Genomic DNA, 20,588 nt, shown 5'->3' on the forward strand with positions numbered 1-20,588 from the left:
ACCTCTAGGATCCCAGTGTGACTGACAGGAGAGAGTGGAGACCGGTGCATTATGCATCTTTTCATGGGCGCCTGGGCTGTTTGCAGCTTCTTGTCAAATGGGGGTGTGGCATAGAAGATGTGGACAACAATGGAAACCTTCCCGGTATTGAACTAAAGCAAACATTTTAGTTTTTCATTGATAAAATATTTAAATTCTTGATCATATTTAAGAATTTTAAACTCCCCCACCATTCTGTAATTTCTTCATTAAGCTTAAATAGATCAGCTGATATGAACTATTTACATGTCTGTGCTACATACCCATCATGATTTCTTTTCTCGAGTTATCCCAGCAGTAGAAAAACTGGCTCTTCCTTCTCTTTTGCCCCTCCCTCCCCTCCTTTCTCAGTATTCATGTGGGATCCAGCTGAGAGCCTTATATAAATTAAACAGGTGCCTGGTCACAGACAGCTATTTTACTATTTAGGTAGTTCAGAGGACACACATATGTATGAGCTGGTTTGTTAATTGCAGTTTAGGTTTAACTTGAAACAAACTGGCTAGTTGACATATAGATTCTAAACACCCTTTCTTCTTTGTGAAGTGGTATTGAAAATTCAGAAAATAGGAGTAAAAATGATCCTCGAGAAATGGTTGGAGAAATGGCTCAGCAGTTAAAGTAATTTGCTGCTTTTCCAGGGGATCTTAGTTTAATTTCCAGCATCTACATCAGATGGTTCACAACTGACTATAACTCCAACTCCAGGGGACCTGATACCCTCATCTGGACTCCATGAGGTCACTTGCACTTACCTGTACACATATCCACATATCCACATGATTTTTGAAAAAGATCCTTTAATTATATCTTAAAAGAATCTTAAGCACTTCTATGAAAGGGAAATCTAGGCAGGTAACATGAGCGAGTCTGATCCAATTATCCAATTGCTTTGCTGTTTGGAACATGTCTGGATCTCGTGGATCCACGATTATTTGCCTTGGTATGTTGGATGCCGTCTTTTCCCTCTCTTTCTTCTCTGTCTTTGGACCTTTACTACCTGGGATTTCCTTTTTTTTTTTTTTTTTTTTTTTTTGGTTTTCGAGACAGAGTTTCTCTGTGTAGCTTTGGAGCCTATCCTGGCACTCGCACTGGAGACCAGGCTGGCCTCGAACTCACAGAGAGAGATCCGCCTGCCTCTGCCTCCCAAGTACTGGGATTAAAGGCGTGTGCCACCAACGCCTGGCTGGGATTTCTTTATGATATATACTTTTAGCATCCTTTTTGTGAAGACTTGTTGGTTTGTATGAATTCATTTTTGATCTTACTTTGATCTCATCCTTCTTAAACTTGCTCTTTTGTTCAATTAAATTTCTCTCTCTCTCTCTCTCTCTCTCTCTCTGTGTGTGTGTGTGTGTGTGTGTGTGTGTGTGTGTGTGTGTGTGATGTTTAGGATTGAGTTCAGTACCTAACCTGTAACCTCTACTACTGAGATATATTCCACCTCCCCCAAATAAAAATTTAAAGTATAATGTGCATATAAAAAAGCACCCAATTCTATGGATATGCCATTGAATTTTCACAAATGAATGCATCTCTGTAACCACTAATATCAACTCGTATCTATTACTTGCACCCAGAGACTTCTCTCCCATCCCCTTTCTAGTTAATTTGGACCTTCTATAATTAATGCCTAACTTCTGGCTTATTATTCAGCCCTGCCCTTTAGTTTTGAACTGTCTGGGATGAAATAATATATTAGTATTCTGAGTGCTTGGCTTGTATTGTATTTCATTTCCAAAGTCAGTGTAACCAATTATACCCATAGCAATATTTAAGAGTTCCCCTTGCGGCGAGTTATGGTGCTATCAGTGCTTCCAGTTCCAGCATTTGAAAGGTAAAGGAGGATTAAGATTGGAAACCACCACAGGATGAATAGTGAGTTCGTGGCCAGCCTGGGCTCCATAGGGAATTTCTCTCATATGCAGAGTTTAAGTGTATATAGAGTTAAATATGTAAAGACAATATAAAACACATAGAGGGGCTGGAGAGATGGCTCAGCAGTTAAGAGCTCCTACTGCTGTTGCAGAGGACCTGCAACATGGGTCATAGCATCCATGTTGGGCAGCTCACAACTGCCTGTAACTCCAGTTGGACATTCCTATACAGAGACATGCACACATACAAATAATTTTTAAAATCTGAAACATGCAGAAATATATAAATATATTTTTAAACAAATATAACTAAGGCATTATAAATATATATAAAGCCATGAAATCAGAAGGCAGAAGGACGACTATTTGGGGGGGGTTGGTGCAACAAGAAAAGGAAGTGGGAGTGAATATCAGCAGTTTACAATAATACCCATATGACAATGTCATAGTAAAATCCATTATCTTAATGATGATTAAAAATAATAAGGTAATTTGGGAATTTGGAAGAAAACATTTTAGTAGCTCACCTTATTAACCAGTTTTTAATTTTAGTCATTCTGTTGGATTGTTGGCTCTCTTGCTGTTTTTTGTTTGTTTGCTTGTTTTTGTGAGGACAGGGTTTCTCTGTGGCTTTGGAGACTGTCCTGGAACTAGCAGTTGCAGACCAGCTGGTCTCAAACTCACAGTGTTGGGATTAAAGGCGTGGGCCGCCACTGCCCGGCTTTCTTGCTGGTTTTAATTTGTGTTTTTGGTCATGACTGCTGACAGTGCACATCATTTTATTTTATTTCTTTCTATGTTTAATGGCTATTGGTTATTTTCTGTTGTGCTGTAGCAGTTCAGACATCCTTCGTATGTCCTGGTTCTTCTTTTTCTTCCTGAGTTATAAGGGTTTTTCATAGAGTCTAGATGGAAGCCTTTTATCAGCATCATAAATTTCACATACCTTTTCCATTCTATGGACTGACACTTTACTCTTTTGAGACATCCTTTAATGAACAGAAGTTTACTTTCAGTCTAGCCCAGTTTACTAATATCTTCTCTTTGTGGTTAGTACTTTTTATAATTGATTAAAAAATACTCACCCTGTTCTGTGGTCACAGAGACATCCTTTATGTTTGAGAAACTTTATTTTACTTTTATGTTTACTTTTCTATGTGTAATACAAGGTAGGAGTCGGTTTCATTTCGAGTATGTCTGATTGTTTTAATTGCTCTTTTGCTGTTTGGTCATTAAAAAGATCAAACTTATTTTTTAAACATCTATCTTTTTTTTTGGTTTGGTTTAGCAACAATTGTTTTTGTTTTTAACAAATTTTGTGGAGCCATAACCTTAACCCCATAGACAAGATTAACATTAATTTACACAATAAGATCTAATCATAAAAGAAAATCAGAAGTTGGGATTAGAGTTCAATAGTATCATTAAACATCTATCTTTGTTATGATAGTATATATAGAGGATAAGAATGCCTAAGGGACTAGAGATACTCTCAAAAACTTTTTTTTTATGAAACCGATTTTGGGTTTAATAAAATCTTTTAATATTGATTTAGGCATGAAAATTAAGAGAGATATATGCTCAGAGAGACATATAGCATATCATAAATGTGTGCTCTGAGAGACAGTCCATCTCAAACAATTTGGTATGTATTTATTGAGCACCATCCATGTATCTATGTGCCAGAGATAGCTCAGCAGAAAGTGCAAAGTCATTGTTTTCATGTAGTGGTGAGGTGAAAGATAGAGTCAAAATGAATGACCCAAACATACAACAGTATATAGGAATACATGTTTGGGTAAATATAGCAAAGTGGAGTGGAGACTGTTAGAGGGATAAAATTTAAAGTAGTGTTGTAGTTAGGAAAGCCTTCAACGAGGCAGTAACAGTTGGTAGAGACTGAAGGAGAGGTGATGAGCCATGTGCTGCTCCCCTCCTGAGTTCTGGTGGTTTGCATAACAGAGAATCAGTGTGACCAGAACAAAAGCAAAGACCAGAGTGACAGATGGGGTTGCAGAGGGACAGAGAGCTACTGAAAGGGTTTGAGCACAGGGTGATCTGAGCAAACTTACTTAGAGCATTGGCTCTCAACCTGTGGATGTTTGGCAAACTTCTATCTCCGAAAATATTTACATCACGATTCAGAACAGTAATACAATTACAGTTACAAAATAATTTTATGGTTGGAGGGGGGAGCACCACAACCTGAAAGACTGTGTTAAAGGGTTGCAGCATTGGGAAGGTTGAGAACCACTGCCTTAGAGTGGTTATCATTTTGGTTATTATATTTGTAATCTACTGTAGTGAGGGTATTGGCATGTCGAGGCAAGAAACAGAGAGAGAGAGAATACAGATATGGTGGCAGACTCTTGTAATCTCAGCTATTCCATAGTTTGAGGCATAAGAATTGCAAATCTGAGGCCAGGCTGAGTAATTTAGCAAGATGTTGTCTCAAAATAAAATTGAAGAAAAAGGGAGATGTAGCCCAAGAAGTTGGGCATTTGCCTGGAATGCTCAAGGCCCCGGGTTTAATCTCCAGTGCCTGGGAAAGGAAAACAAGTTCAATATAACAATTTAAACTACTGTTCAGGTTTGACCATGTATGGTAGTATGAAGTGGAAGAGGTAAGGAGAGTGGGAAGGAATTGGGTTTTTTGTATATTCTGAGGGAGACACTAGGAGTTTCTGTTGTAGTAGATGTGTGGAGTGACTACGGTAATAAAGTCTGGATGACTTAGGAAGAAGAGAGCTTTCTTTTGGTTGAGATGCAGAAGACAGGGCTGGAGAGATGGCTCAGCAGCTAACAGCACTGGCTGTTCTTCCAGAGGATCAGAGTTCAATTTCTAGTACCCACATGGCAGCTCATAACAGCCTGTGACTCCACCTCCAGGGGATCCAACACCCTTACACAGACATACATGCATACAAAACACCAATGCACATAAAATAAAAATAAATAAATCATTAAAAAAGATGCAGAAGACAGTGTCAGGAAAGAGTGAGGGAAGAGCTTAGTTTTGATATATTAAGTTAGAAATCTGTGAGATTTGCAAAGGCATGTGATGAATAAGTGGTTGGCAGGATCATTTTATGAGGACCTTTTGGTAGGGCTGCAGGATGACCCAGGATGGCATGGTGTGAGCCTGCAAACTAGCCTTTGGAGTGAAGGACTTCTCTTTGGGATACCATAGCCACTTGAACTACCTTACTTTCAGTCACAGTTTGCACAAATATTACGCTTTTTCTTGGTCTCGGAAGTCATAATTGTTTTTTTTTTTTTTTTTCCTCTTTCTCCAAAAGTTTTGGTTATGGCTGCTTCTCAATCTGATCCAGTACTTTTTAGGATTCTTTGAATTTTCTTTGTGTTCATGCCATTCTTTTTTGTTGGTTTTGGTTCATTTATAGCTTTTAGAAATGACTTGTATTGTTTTATTTTCAAGGATTTAGTGCAGGAACTGAATTTGCTAATGTGTGCTTAGTATGCAACCTTTTTCTTTTTGAGACAGGGTCTTGCAATGTAGCCAAGGATTTAGTGTGGAAACAGTGAATTTGCTGATGTGTGCTTAGTATATAACATCTTCCTTTTGAGACAGAGTCTTACAATGTAGCCCATGCTGGCTTTGAACTTGTACTCTTGCCTTCACCTCTCCAATGCTGGGATTGTGGTTCTGTGTCTCCATGACTGGCTAGTGTAGAGTATTAATTCAAGTTTTTGTATTAATTATAAAGAATAATGAATTATAAGAAGGTGACAAATACAGAATGATAAAAAATATTTATCTTTGCTCTTTAAAGCTTTCTTTCTTTCTTTGGGGAGTCTTTTTGAGACAGAGTCTCTATATTATGCAGTTTTGGCTGTCCTAGAACTTAAGGTGTGCAAAAGTACCCTTGACTAAAGCTATTTTCAAAAAGAAATTTAGACAGTGTCTCTCTATGTATTCACAGGCTGGCCTGGAACTCACTATACAGCCCAAGATGGCCTGGAAATTAATAGTCCTTTTGCCTCTCCCATTCTAGCCAGGTGCCACTACACCCAGCTTTTTGAAGTATTGTATTGTCATTTTTAGAATTAACTCCATTCTTTTTATCTTATCTACAGTTCACTTAGCAGCCATGGAAGGCCACCTTCATTGTTTTAAATTCCTACTGAATAGAATGAAGAATGGAGCACAAGCTTTAAAAGCCTTCAATGATAATGGAGAAAATGTATTGGACCTGGCCCAGCGCTTCTTAAAACAGAACATTTTACAGTTTATACAGGAGGCTGAGTATGAAGGAAGCAATCCAGATGATCAGGACAGTAAGTAATTTATCCCACATATTTTAGCAGAGAATGATAAAGTTAAAATGGAACCCATCGGGATGATGGTAGTGTACACCTTTAATCCCAGCACTCGGGAGGCAGAGGCAGGTGGATCTCTGTAAGTTCCAGGCCAGCCTGGTCTACAGAGTGAGTTCCAGGACAGGCTCCAAAGCTACAGAGAAACTCTGTCTCAAAACACCAAAACCAAACAAAAACCTAAAGTGTAGCCCCAAGACTAAGAATTTGTAACTCAAATGTTACATCAAAATATATGTTACTATTCCTATTCATCCAGATTCTTTATTTTAGACAAATCATGTAGCTGGCCAGTTTTTATGTCAGATGGACACAAGCTAGAGTCATTAGAGAGGAGTGAGCCTAAATTGAGAAAATGCCTACATAAATCTGACTGTAGGCAAGCCTGTAAAGTATTTTCTTTTACTTAGTGATTGATGTGGGAGGGCCCAGCTCATTGACTGCTGGTCCTGGATTCTATAAGAACACAGACTGAGCAAGCCATAGAGAGCAAGTTAGTAAGCAGCACCCTCCATGGCATCAGTTCCTGCCGCCAGGTTCCTGTCCTGTTTGAGTTTCTGTTCTGACTTCCTTCAAAGATGAATAGTGATATGGAAGTGTAAGCCGAATAAACCCTTTCCTCCCCAAGTTGCTTTGGTCGTAGTGTTTTATCACAGCAATAGTAACACTCACTAAGACAGTGACATTGAACTTAAGAATAAGAGAGTTGCATACAACAGAGTTGAAGCATTTAGCTTTCTCCCTAATGCCATTCTTTTTTCTCAAGGGGGTGTCTTAGTGTTGTTATTGCAGTGATCAAGCACCATAACCAAAAGCAACTTATGGAGGAAAGGGCTTATTTGGCTTACATTTCCAAAGTCAGCACAGGAACTCAAGCAGGGTAGGAACCTGGAGTCAGGAGCTAATGCTGAGGCTATGGAGGAGTAGGCTTACAGGCTTATAGAACCCAGGACCAGCAGCCTAGGGATGGCACCACCTACAATGGGCTGAACTTTCCTCCATCAATCACTAATTAAGAAAATGTTCTACAGGCTTGCCTACAGCCTGATCTTATGGAGGATTTTCTCAATTGAGGTTCCCTCTCTCAGATGACTTTAGCTTGTATCAACTTGACATAAATAATAGGACAAGAGCAAAATGTTATTTGGGATTTATTGGTCCATTCTAAGGTTTTATATCTTAGTTACAATTCTATCTATATATGATACATTTACAAAATATATAATACTATATTGTGTATTTGTTATAGTAACAAACTAAACTATTGTAACATATTACTTGTCTGTTCTCCACTTGGCCTTTAAGTTGCTGTAGTTTCTTGTTAAAACTGTGGCTGTGTAGTGAATATTTTTGTGCATGCCTGCTTGTGTACATGGCCAGAGCTTCTTTAGAGGATCGCCTCCTTGTCTTTGTTTCACATAGCCCACACTGAATGTGAAGACTGTATTGCATTCTGGGATCACTGGATGATGATGCTTAAGGTTTTGACCATTCTGTAAATACTCATGATTAACAGTTCTGCTTTTGGTGCTATGTACTTTATATTTATATACCTATATTTTTACCTCTTTAAAAATTGCATTTCATTTATTTTTCTAAGTAATTTAAGTTCTATATATTCTTGGTATGAATCATTTATTGATTTTTATCAGATATAATTTTCTCTCAGAAGTGGATTATTATTTCACTTTATAATGATATCCTTAAACATCAGTTTTTAATTTACTTAAGTTAAAGTGCATTCAGGTACATGATTTTATGATTTTGGATCTATGCATGCACTCATGATCCCATCCTAACAATCAAGATACAGGCATTTCCATCACACCTGGGTTTTCTCAGACTCCTTTCAGCTTACTCCTCCTTTTACTCTATCCACATGCAGTCACTGATCTGCTTTCTGGTAATACAGATTGCTTGCATTTTTTTGGAGTTTTATATATAGAGTCCTTTTGAGTATCCATACATGTTATGTGTATTTGTAGTTTATTCCTTTTTTTTTTTGTTTTTTTTGAGACAGGGTTTCTCTGTGTAGCTTTGGAGCCTATCCTGGCACTTGCTCTGGAGACCAGGCTGGCCTCGAACTCACAGAGATCTGCCTGCCTCTGCCTCCCGAGTGCTGGGATTAAAGGTGTGCGCCACCAACGCCTGGCTGTAGTTTATTCCTTTTTATTGCTATGTTGTATTCTGTGATCAACTTGAATGAAGGTGAGCATTGGATTGCTTTCAGTTTGGGAATTATCAATGGAGTAGCTATTACGTTTACATAGACCAGTGATTCTCAACCTTTCTAATGCATTCCTTTAATACAGTTCCTCATGTTGTGGTGACCCCCAACCATAAAATCATTTCATTGCTGTTTCATAGATGTCATTTTGCTACTGTAGTGAATCATAATGCAAATATTGGATATGCAGGATATCTGATATGCAACCCTTATGCAAAGGCTCTTCAACCCTCAAAGGGGTCAGGACCCACAGGTTGAGAACCACTGGTATAGATATCTGTTTCTATCCCTCTTGGGTAAGTACTTCGGAGTGAAACATATGATGGATATATATCTATCTTTAGGTATTATTTAAGGAGACACATTTCAAACTGTTTTCCAAAGGGATCAATATCCTTGTTAACACAGGTCATAGTTAGTCTGTTCTGTTGCAGTCATTTTAATGGGTGTGTATTGGTTCCTTGAGCATCTTCTCCTGGATTGGTCATTCGTATCACTTCTATAATGAAATATATTTTTAGTTTTTGACATTGTAAAGATAAGACTTTTCTAATTATTGAATGCTTAAGAGATTTTTTGCATATTCTAGACATAATCTGTCAGATTTGAATTGCAAATATTTTCTTCCATTCATAGTTTTTTTGTTTTCAAGAGCAAAATTTTAAATTTTATTAAGTTATAATTTGTAATTTTTGTTCTAGATAGTGTATCACATTTAGTGCTATTGTATTTTATAATTCTTTTTATTTGTCAGTGTGTCAGTTGAACTCACCTGAGTAGCTTCATACTTAGGATAATGTTGAAATCTGAATTGTATGACAGCTTGAGGTATGGAAAAGAACAAATTCCTGTGTTTATTAAAATGCTGACTTTTTATCTAGATTTAGCTTTTCCAGGTCATGTGGCTGCATTTAAAGGTGATTTAGAAATGCTTAAGAAATTGATTGGAGATGGAGTAATCAATTTGAATGAACGTGATGATGATGGATCGACTCCTATGCATAAAGGTGAGCTTGCTTCATTTTTTAAATTTCTTATGTTTTTAAAGTGTTATTGATCAGAAATCTACCCTAGTGGATATTAGTGAATGCTATATAAAATACACAGTGGCTGGTTTCTGATTCAAGTGCTTTATGATGACAGATAAATCTATATTTATAGATATCTATCTTTGATGGTAATGCCAGTTGAATTTCTTGGTGACATTGTTATAGTGGCACTTGAAATGCTAAGGAAACATCTTACAACAGTATTTTAAAAAGATTAATATTATTTATTTGGTTTTCCAAAACAGGGTTTCTTTGTGTAGGCCTGGCTGTCCTGGAACTAGCTCTGTAGATCACACTGGCCTCAAACTCACAGTGGTCCACCTGTTTCTGCCTCCTGAGTGCTGGGATTAAGGGTGTATTCCACCCCCACCTGGCAGATTTTTTAATTTTTCCTTCCCTTCCTCCATCCTTCCCTCCCTCCCTACTTTCCTTCCTTTTATTTTTAATTTTATTTCGGGAATAGGGTCTTGCTGTATATCCCTGTCTATGCATGTAAAGCAGACTGGCTTTCAACTCAGAGATCTACCTGACTCTGTTTCTGTCATGGGCATTACAGGCATGTGGCACCATGTCCTGCTCTTTTTTTTTCTTTAAAAATGTTTATTTTATTTTATTTTATTTTATGTATACGAGTAAACACTCGTATACACCAGTGAGAGTACATGGTGTATACCTGCATGTATACACCATGTGCATGTCTGGTACCTGAACAAACTAGAAGAGGGCATCAGATCTCCTGATACTGGAGTTACAGACTGTTGTGAGCTGTCATGTGGGTGCTGGGAACTGCACTCAGGTCCTCTGAAAGAGCAAATGCTCTTAAAGGCTATGTCATCTCTCCAGTGCAGAATCTTTTTCTTATATTCCATTTTAGATAAAGTATTTATCCTTCCTTTTTCCTCTGTATTGCCTGAGATAGAATAGAAATGTTGGGCTAAACTGATCATTTTAAACCATACCATTATTCATGGTCATAAATATGATTTTTTTGATCATATTTTAAAACAGAATATGTTACTGTTATGTCTACAGAATATATCTAATGGGTGTTTACTTACAGAGCTTTGGCCAATCCTGTAGTATTTTTTTTGTCAGCTGGTTCTGGATAGGGGAGAGAGAGACAGAGATAGAGACAGAGAAGAGAGAGATGAGGAAAGGGAGTAGGGATTGAGGAACAGAACAATTTGCTAATGATCAAAGGGATGCTATGTTTATGGGGACTTAGTAATAATATCATATATTTTATGACACTTAACAGTACCTATCTCTCACTACACTTAATGATTATTGAAACCCTGTCTAACTGTCTGCCTATGCTAGAGCAAGATTGGTGGGGGCAGAGGAGTCAGTGATATGGTTCAGTGGGTAAAGGTGCTTGCTGCCAAACCTGGAGTTTGATCCCCAGAATCTACATGGTAGATGTACCTGAAAGTTGTCCCCTGACCTCCACTTTTATACTGTTCATGCACAAATGTGTGCAGGTACAGACACAAAGTAAACAAAAAGATGTCAAATTTTTGAGAAAAGATTTCTTTTGTGTGTGATTTTAATATGCAGTAGGTAGGTATAGAACAAGAGGTCGTAGTAATTAGCATGTAGCATGTACTCTCACTGGTGTATGACAAAAGACTGCTTTGGAGTTATGCAGTATGACATAGCACTGGGGTAAGAGTTAGAAAGACTAGATTCTGTTTTCAATTCTATGACTTGCTTGTTTGAACTTTGAGCTCCAATTTTTATATCTGTACCCAAAATTATTTGGATGGTTAGATATTTGATTAAATGTCTAGTAAATGTACAAGTGAAAAAGAAAATACTTTCACAGCCTACTTTCATTAGTTACTACAAGAACATTTCAGAAACTGTGTTTCCAATAGCAACTCTTTCTCTGTATGTGTTATGTGTTTCCTTGGTTTTTATCTTTTTAAAAAGCTGCTGGACAAGGCCACATAGAGTGTTTGCAGTGGTTAATTAAAATGGGAGCCAACAGTGATATTACCAACAAAGCAGGAGAGAGACCCAGCGATGTGGCTAAGAGGTATAAACTCCTATCTACTGTGTTCCTTGCTTCTACTTTTAAAGTTGTTCATTTACTTTCTGTACTTAAAAATTTCTGATAATTTAATACAGGTTTGGGAGACTCAAGATGCTGGTGGGATCACAGTTTTTCAGTTGAGCGGTGTTTATTTCTTATTAGCTCTCCTCGTTAATGCAATTATTTTCAGCTGGACAATCGTATTAGTTCTCTTTCCTCTGGGGAAGGGATGTTTAGAAATGATAACAAAGGTCATGACAATGACCATTTACCACATAAGGAGGTCAGGTCCAGGAATCCTAAACATTCTGCATCGATCTAGTTAGTGTGCACAATGCATTCTTCCATCCAAATATCCTTGATACCTTGTTGAGAAACACTGGTAAAAAGCAATAATAACAGTGATAATAGAGAAACATTATAAGGAGTTTAAATCATATTTAGAAATTTACATGGAAAATAAATGTAGTCCCTATCATGAAATTCTGTGAGCCCATTCAGATAAGACCCTCAGGGAATAGTTAGTGCATATCTGTGTTCTCATTTGGTTGTTGTTTATTCAGCTTCCTGTCTAGTTACTATGGTCCAGGCACTGTGGCCAGAAGTCAGACTGTAAATATGGGAATACACAGTGCCTGCCGTCCAGTGGCTTATAGTCATGGAAACCCTAGAAGCTTATACTTCAAAGAAAAAAATGCTATACATATCATTGGGCTCATATAGTATACAATTTTTTCATATTGAATTCTTTTTTTCCAACTTATTTTATTTGAATTAGAAACAGGATTGTTTTACATGACAATCCCATTTCCCTTCTCCCACCCATCCTCCCCTACCCGCCCCCCCAACTAAAACCTTATCTGTCACATATCTTTTCTGCTCCCCCTGGATGGTGAGGCCTTCCATAGGGTCATCAGAGTCTTTCGTATCCTTTGGGAGGGCCTAGGCCCACCCCCGTGTGTCTTGGCTCAGGGAGTATTCCTCTATATGGAATGGGCTCCCAAAGTCCACACCTATGCTAGGGATAAATACTGGGTTTCTACAGGAGGTCCCATAGATTTCTGAGGTTTCCTCACAGAAACCCATATTCCTGGGTCTGGATCAGTCCCATGCTGGTATCCCAGCTATCAGACTGGGGAGGAAGAGTTCCCTGATGTTCAGGTCAGCTGTTTCTGTGTGTTTCACCAGCCTGGTCTGGACCTCTGTGCTCTTCATGGTCCTTCTCTGCATCTGGGTTCCAGTTCAGTTTGGTGATTAGTTATGGGTGTCTGCTTCTACTTCCACCAGCTGCTGAATGAAGGCATATAAGTCAGTCATCAATCTCATAATCAGGGGAGGGTATTTAAGGTAGCCTCTCCTCCGTTGCTGAGATAGTTAGCTGGTGTCATCTTTTATAGATCTCCAGACATTTCCCTAGTGCCTGATTTCTCTGTAAACCAAAAATGTCTCCCTCTATTATGATATCTCCATTCTTGTTATCTTCTATTCATCCCCTGAGTCATACTTTCTGCTCCCTCATGTCCTCAGCAACCCTCCTCTTCTCCCTTTCTCATTCTCCTAGCTCCCTCCCCCCTCTTCCCGTGCTCCCAATTTGCTCAGCAGATCTTTAACCTCTCCTCTTCTCCAGGGGACCATGTATGTCTCTCTTAGGGACCTCCTTGTTTATTAGCTTCTTTGGCAGTGTGGATTGTAGGCTGGTAATCCTTACTCTATGTCTAAAATCTGCATATGAGTGAGTACATACCATGTTTGTCTTCTTGCGATTGGGTTATCTCGCTCAGAATGGTTTCTTCTAGATCCATCCATTTTCCTGCAAATTTCAAGATTCCATTGTTTTTTCCGCTGAGTAGTACTCCATTGTGTAAATGTACCACATTTTCTCTATCCATTCTTCAGTTGAGGGGCATCTAGGCTGCTTCCAGTTTCTGGCTATTACAAATAGTGCTGCTATGAACATCGTTGAACATATGTCCTTGTAGTATGAATGTGCTTCTTTTGGGTTTATGCCTAAGAGTGGAATTGCTGGATCTTGTGGTAGACTGATTCCCATTTTTTTTGAGGAGTCACCATACTGATTTCCAAAGTGACTGTACAAGTTGGCACTTCCACCAGCAGTGGAGAAGTGTTCCCCTTTCTCCACATCCTCTCCACCATGAACTGTCATTGGTGTTTTTGATTTTGGCCATTATGACAGGAGTAAGATGGTATCTCAGAGTTGTTTTGATTTGCATTTCCCTGATGGCTAAGGATGTTGAACATTTTCTGATGTGTCAACAAATATTCTACAGCACAAATGAGTGTAACAAATCTTTAACATTCTACAACACCTGTCTCTAAACAAAAAAGAGAAAAACAAAACAAACCCAAGTGGCAATCCTTAGTTCCTTCTTGTGAGAAGATGGGATATAGTTGGTGTTTTTTCCCCCCAAGTTGTTTCTTTTGACATGTACTAGAGTTGGTGTGGTGGGCAGCAAGTTGTTTTTCTTTCTATCCCAAACAGGTTGAACCTGAAATAAATATATGAAGGCTGAGCCCTTCTGAGTTTTACTGAACAAGGCAAGAGCTAAAACAGTGACCACTACTGGCTCAATTCATGCCTGTGATCTCTGTATGCTAACCTAGCACTTCAGCAAGTACAGGAGCAGCGTCCCCATGTACAGGAGCAGTGCACCACCAGTGCATGCTTGGGCATGGGAAATACAAAAGCTATGGCAGTGTTGCCACCTTTTGTCTCTGGGGGCTCTGAGAGTGGAGAGGGTGATCCCATTCAATCTGCATTGAGGGCATGATACATAGGCATTGAGTAATCCTGTCTATTCTGATACTGCTAGTCTATGTTCCAGCCCCTGCTTACAGCCACCAACTGCTAATTTCACTCCACTTTTCAGAGGTCAGCCCACCATTTCCAAATGGAAGTACCCTGTTTTCTCCGAGTGCATTTCTCAGCCTCGGAGATCTATGGCAATAAATGTGTGTCTGAGTCACAGCCAATTTCTCAGGCCCACATTGTCTCCTGCAATAAGCACTTGCAGAGCTAGTAAAGAGAGGCTGTTAGCTCAAGGTATGAAGGTGCAGGGCCTCTAGTTCTTCAAGCCTTAGGTTTGTTTTTGTGTTTGTTTTGTTTTGTTTCTCTGATAGGATTTTTCTGTGTAGCTGTTGCTGTCCTGGAACTTGCTTTGTAGACCAGGCTGGCCTTGAACTCAGAGATCCACCTGCCTCTGTCTCCTGAGTGCTGGGATCAAAGGCATGTGCCACCACAGCTTGGCTCAAGCCTTAGGTTTGCTGGTGGCATCTCTTTTAAGATGGTTGCTCAGAGCTCACTGAGCAAACTAGCAAGTTCAGGGACCCTCTCCTGTGACTGCCTGTACTATATGGATCCAGACCTGCTGTCTTAAACTAGTTTTGCACAGTGCCCGACTGTGCACCTGTAGAGCATGCCCAGGTTTTCTTCTCTACTTTTCTTAAAGCCCTGAGGGGAATTTTCTTCCTTGTCCCCACTGTGCTGCCTAGCAGTCAGTGCTATAGTTTTTTGCTTCTTTCATATTTTAAGGTATGTATTTTTGGATTTGACCTGATCACTAACTGATGCACACACCTGCACCCATACATCCAGCGTTCTTTTTCAATCTTGTAAAGATACAGGAATATCCTGCTGTCTCAATCTACCATAGTTCCCTTGCTCTCTTCCTTTGTCAGCCACACCACTCTCTATGTAGTTTTATTACTTGAGTACTTGTACATGCTAGGCAAGTGCTGTGCCACTTAGCTGCAAAGCTAGCCATAGTGATAGATCTTTAATAATTTACTTACTGTACCTGATAAAAATAAGAATTTAATGTATATAAGTTTATAGTTTTAAAAATATGAATATATGAGTTTTTGTTTTTTTACATTTCTGTAACCAAAATACTTAACCAGCAACTTGAGAGGAGAGAAGCTTATTATTTGGGCTAATGGTTTCAGAGAAGGTCAGCTCATTAGAGGAAGGCTTGGCAGCTGAGTGAGGCACGGTAGTGAGAGTATGTGGTGGTGGTTGTTTACACGCTGGGAAGCTGGAAGTAGACATTTCTGGCTCCCTAAGGGTGGATATAATCTCCAAAGCCTGAGCCTTAGCAGCCTATTTCTGTCAGCTAGGCCTTCCATATAGCGCCACAAGCTGCGGACCTGAGCTGGTGATCAAAACATAAGTGTATGGGAATATAGTACATTCAAAGTATAACAGTGTGGAAAATAGAGTTTAGTGTTTGGTGATTCTCCATATCCTAGAAGAAAGTATTACATATTTCAGTTAACAACACTGTGGGAAAGTATGCTTGTTTCATTTATTCACAACAGAAAAATTTCTAAGATCAAGACTTTATTAGTGTGAAAATTTCTAAGATGAAGAATTTATTAGTATGGGCTTCATGAAATGTGAGAAAGAGCAAAGAGAATAGAAAACAGAAGGAAAGGCCATTGCTGTTCCTTTAAATTTCAAAACTGAGCTAGGTGCTTTGGGTTGAAGGATGAAGAGTAAGTATGGTAAGAACTATAGTTAACTCTAAGACTAGAACCACAATTAATTCTGTCACCCATCTTGGGCTAACAAAAGACAGTAAAATAGGGAATCAAGTTTCTGGGCTCTGTATTCAATGAAGTAATTCTGTTTGGAGGCACAGTAAAGTGGGATATCTTCTCCTAGTGTATTTTTAGCAGCAACACTTTGGGATCACTTCTCAGGACATGGATTTTACAGTATTTAGTTAGTAACTGAGCTGAATGCACATCAGATTCACTGACCTTCAGCTACAGGTTTGCGTCTTTGCCTGGTGGTGGGTTGGCAGAAGTGCATATATGGTGAAATTGCCTAAGTTAAGTATGAACCACAGTTTACATGTATGGAAGTTTATGGATCTGGTTAATTATTAATTCCTTTCTACAGATTTGCCCATTTGGCAGCAGTGAAACTGTTAGAGGGGCTACAGAAATATGAGATAGATGATGAGATTGGAATTGATGACAGTCATATAAAGTTTTTTATACAGCATGGTGTTGAGGGAAGCACCGATGCCAAGGATGACTTATGTCTGAGTGATGCAGACAAAGCAAATGCCAGAAGTAAGTATGCTGTCTCTATCTTGAATTAGCCATTCAGAAGAAATACTATTGCCATGGGGATGGGGAGATGGCTCAGCGGGTAAAAGCATTTACTGTGCACTTGTGAGGACCTGAGTTTAATCCCTAGAACTCATGTAAAGCTGGCATAGTGGCATGCTTCTGTAATTGCAGTGGTGCTGACATTTGATGGGAGGCTAAGACAGGAGAAACCCTCAAAGCTTGAGGGCCAGGTAGCCTGGAGTATGTGTTCATGAACAACAAAGAGACTCTGTCTCAAGTAAGGTGGAAAGCAAGGACCAACATCAGAGGTTGTCCTTTGAACTCCAAACATGTGTCGTAGCATGTGATTGCCTGAGTGCACATAAAAGAGCATGTACACATATGAATGTGTGTGCACAGACAACAAATATGACTACCAAAAAAAAAAAAGAAAGAAAGAAAGAAAAGAAATACACTTGGGCAGGTGAGATGGTTAAGAGCTCTTGTTGCTCTATCAGAGGTTGATTCCCAACACCCACTCCAGCTCAAGGGACACCTCTCCCACCAGATACATAAATAAAAAATTAACAATAAGATCTACTTTTTACTGTAAGTTTGGAAATTATTCAAATGACACTGTCTATAAAGAAAAGTAGTTTGGTATTTTGAAACCAGCACCAATTTTCGTATTTTTTTTTGTTCTAAGAGTTATTGAAAATATAAACAAGTATACAATATGGTCTTTGGATGGAAGAATGTAACATGGAAACTAAAGAAGTTAAGTAAGACAAACATACTTAGTGGATCATAAACATGGAAAAACACAACTCAAGAGCGATAATCTTAGTACTTGGGAGGCTGGGTAAGAGGATGACAAGTGTGAGGCTAGTCCAGCCTACATAGTGAACTTAAAGCAAGCATGGATTACGTAGAAAGACTTTAACTTCCTCCTGCCCCAACACACACACAAACATCTCAATGATTTCCAAGGTTTGTTTATAATGATATTTTTGTAAGGATTCATTAATTTATGCATATAGGAGTTTTGCTTGTATGTATGTCTGTGCACCATGCCTGGTGATCACAAAGTCCAGAAGAGGGCATCAGATCCTCCAGAGCTGCAGTTACAGATGGCTATTAGACACCATGTGATACTGGGAATCAAACCTGGCAAACCTTTCTGCAAGAGAAAGAACACTCTTTTTTTTTAAAAGATTTATTTTTATTTTATGTGCATTGGTGTGTTGTCTGCATATATGTCTGTGTGGGAATGCCAGGTTCCCTGGAGCAGGAGTTAGAGACAGTAGTGAGCTGCCATGTGGTTGTTGGGAATTAAACTTTGGTCCTCTGGAAGAGCAGCCAGTGCGCTTAACCGCTGAGCCATCTCTCCAGCCCCAGTAACTGTTTTATTTTTGAGATTATAATATAATCACACCATTTCTCCCTTCCCTTTCCTCCCTCTAAACCCTCTCATTGTCCCTTCCCACACTCTTTCAAATTCATGGCAGATCCTTTTTTCTCAGTCCAGTAATTTTTAAAGAGAATGATTGCAACAAGTTTTACTAATAGTCTGTCGTGCCACTACAGTTGTTATTAGAGAAAATGGATCAATTCAAAGGAACTTCTATTTGGTGATAATGATAGATAGGAAAATAGGAGTATAAAGAAAATGAAGTGATGGAATAGGTAACTGTTAGGACTCTGTGGTGACATTCCAGAAAAGACCTGAATGATGAGAATGAACTGTATGGAGGTCTTGGGAGAGCATCCTAAAGAGAGCATGTGCAAAGGCTGAGAGGATTCACCAAGGAGATGTTATCAGAGTTGGTTGGAGAGGTGGGTGGGGGCCCAGTAGGAATCATAAAGGGCTTGATAAGAATTTAGCTTTAGGTTTTCTTCTATGCTATTGGAGGAGGTTAGGGCAGAGATGATATCATTTGAGTTATGGTTAAAGACTCTTATTCTAACTACTAGGGATGTAACAGACTGGAGGGCAAGAACAGCATACCAATTCAGGTGGGTTGTTAATTAGGATAGGAGCGAACATACTCATTTGTCAATATGGATAGTTTCTAATTTAAAAATTTGTCAAGGACGCTCAATTAGAATTCTGCCAGATATAGTATTATCTGTATAGTTTCCTGGGCCCTGTAGTCTCTAATGGAGGCCTATGACTATCAGAGTCACATTCTTGTTTTGCTTCAGCCTCTTTGTAATAGAGATTTTTATCCCAGCAGAGCTTGCATTAGTATTATGCATTTGCCTTTAAGATATTACACACACACACACACACACACACACACACACACACACACACACACACACACAGTATCTAGAGGTTGGGGTTGGTTGTAGAACAAGCAAGGCAGGATCTGATTGGTTCTACTTGTTTGTATATCTGGATTTCCAGAAGGGAAAAGCCATTTCTTTTCACAGGGTAAGAATGGAAGTGGGAAGGTCAGTTAGGAGGATGTAGCCTTAATTTGGAAGAGAGTTGGTGATAGCTTGGATTGGAATGGAGATGGTGAGATTTGGATGTGTTTTTAAAAGGGGACATGGGCTGATTGATCAGGGTGTGAGGTGTTTGAAGATGAAGGCAGGGAAGGATGACTCTTAGGTGCTTCCCTTTTCTAGGTGAATGGTAATGAGTTTTAAATGAGTATTCACTAAGGAGAGAATAGAAAGCAAAACTTTATAAAAGTGGGATTGCGCTTTGCCTTGAATGGCTAGGATTTAGATAGGTAAGGCATGCCATTTAACCAACACTTGTGTGGATTTGTAGTGTGTTCATAGCCTTGGCTAAGGACTGTGGTAGTATACTGGATATAGTTCCTGTTTTAATTTTTAAAAATGCCTCAAAGAGAAGTCACACCATACAACAGGACTCACATAGGAGATTTATTGGAAGAGGAGAGAGAAGGGCAGAAAAAGGGGCAGAGAGGGGAGCAGAAACCAGTTCTTGAGGACAAGAGTGGTGGGAGAGAGGAAGAGAGGAAGGGAGAGAGAAAGAGAGAAAGATGGGAGGTTGGTAGGGCCCTTTTCAAAGGGAATGTAGTGAATATGCACAGGTGGTGCCCTTAGTGGCTGCAGCTGAGGGTGTATCCTGTCAGAACCCCAAGGACAGGCCAGTACAGATGCCTGAAAATTAACAGTTCCTTTTTGGAATTTAGAAAATATTCTGAACTCAACATAGCACTGCAAGAATTTCTGAAACTGTTATTTCTTTTTTATCATCCAACTTTTGTTTCCTGAATATTGTTTATGTGTCAGGCATATGTAAGCACTAGACTTACACTGGTAAACATATACATCATTTCTACATGCTTTGGAACAGATTTTTTTTATAACCATGGGAGTGTTTGTCATTTTCTTTCAAAAATACTTTTTTTTTATATTTTAAATTGCATGTGCACGCGTGCGCTCGTGCACACATGCACATGTAGCACACACACACATACACACACACACACACACACACACACACACACACACACACACACACACACACGAGTACAGGTGCCCTAGGAAGCCTTTGGAGGTGCAGGTTGTGAGCCATTAAATGTAGGTTCTGGAATCTGAACTTGATCTCTGGAGGACAGCAAGTTCTCCTAACAGGTGAGAGAATGTATTAATTACTTTTCTGTTGCTAAATATCATGACTTAGAGAAGGAATGGTTCATTTAGGCCTACAATTCTATCTTGGCAGGGGGTTGTAGTTACAGTAGCCAGCTGCAAGCTACAGGCATGGAAGCAGGATCAGGAAGCTGAGAGCTCATGTCATTAAACACAAGCTTCAAGGAGAGAGAGCAAACTCAACATGATGGGAAGCTTTTAGCTCTCAAGGCCCAACCCCAGTGACTTCCTCCAGCAAGGTTACACCACTAAATTTCTTCAATGAACTAGGGACTTTGTGTTCAAATACCAGTGCCTACTAGGGACATTGTCAT

At 39.2% G+C, this 20,588-nt stretch overlaps 1 protein-coding gene across 3 annotated transcripts in view; it reads left to right on the plus strand.

Moving 5' to 3' along the window:
• Positions 1 to 20,588, plus strand: part of Ankrd42 (ankyrin repeat domain 42) — a 58,131-nt gene that overhangs the window by 26,534 nt on the left and 11,009 nt on the right. For all 3 annotated transcript variants that reach the window (XR_004769137.1, XM_027407654.2, XM_027407652.2), the window contains exons 5-9: positions 9 to 144; positions 6,015 to 6,215; positions 9,363 to 9,488; positions 11,463 to 11,568; positions 16,487 to 16,662. Coding sequence is in view for 2 of the 3 variants with exons in the window: in XM_027407654.2 (XP_027263455.1) it covers positions 9 to 144; positions 6,015 to 6,215; positions 9,363 to 9,488; positions 11,463 to 11,568; positions 16,487 to 16,662 (745 nt within the window). In the remaining variant the exon portion in view is untranslated. The remainder of the gene's footprint in view (positions 1 to 8; positions 145 to 6,014; positions 6,216 to 9,362; positions 9,489 to 11,462; positions 11,569 to 16,486; positions 16,663 to 20,588) is intronic.

The sequence above is a fragment of the Cricetulus griseus genome, chromosome 3, assembly GCF_003668045.3.
Source record: "Cricetulus griseus strain 17A/GY chromosome 3, alternate assembly CriGri-PICRH-1.0, whole genome shotgun sequence".
Classification (NCBI taxonomy): domain Eukaryota; kingdom Metazoa; phylum Chordata; class Mammalia; order Rodentia; family Cricetidae; genus Cricetulus; species Cricetulus griseus.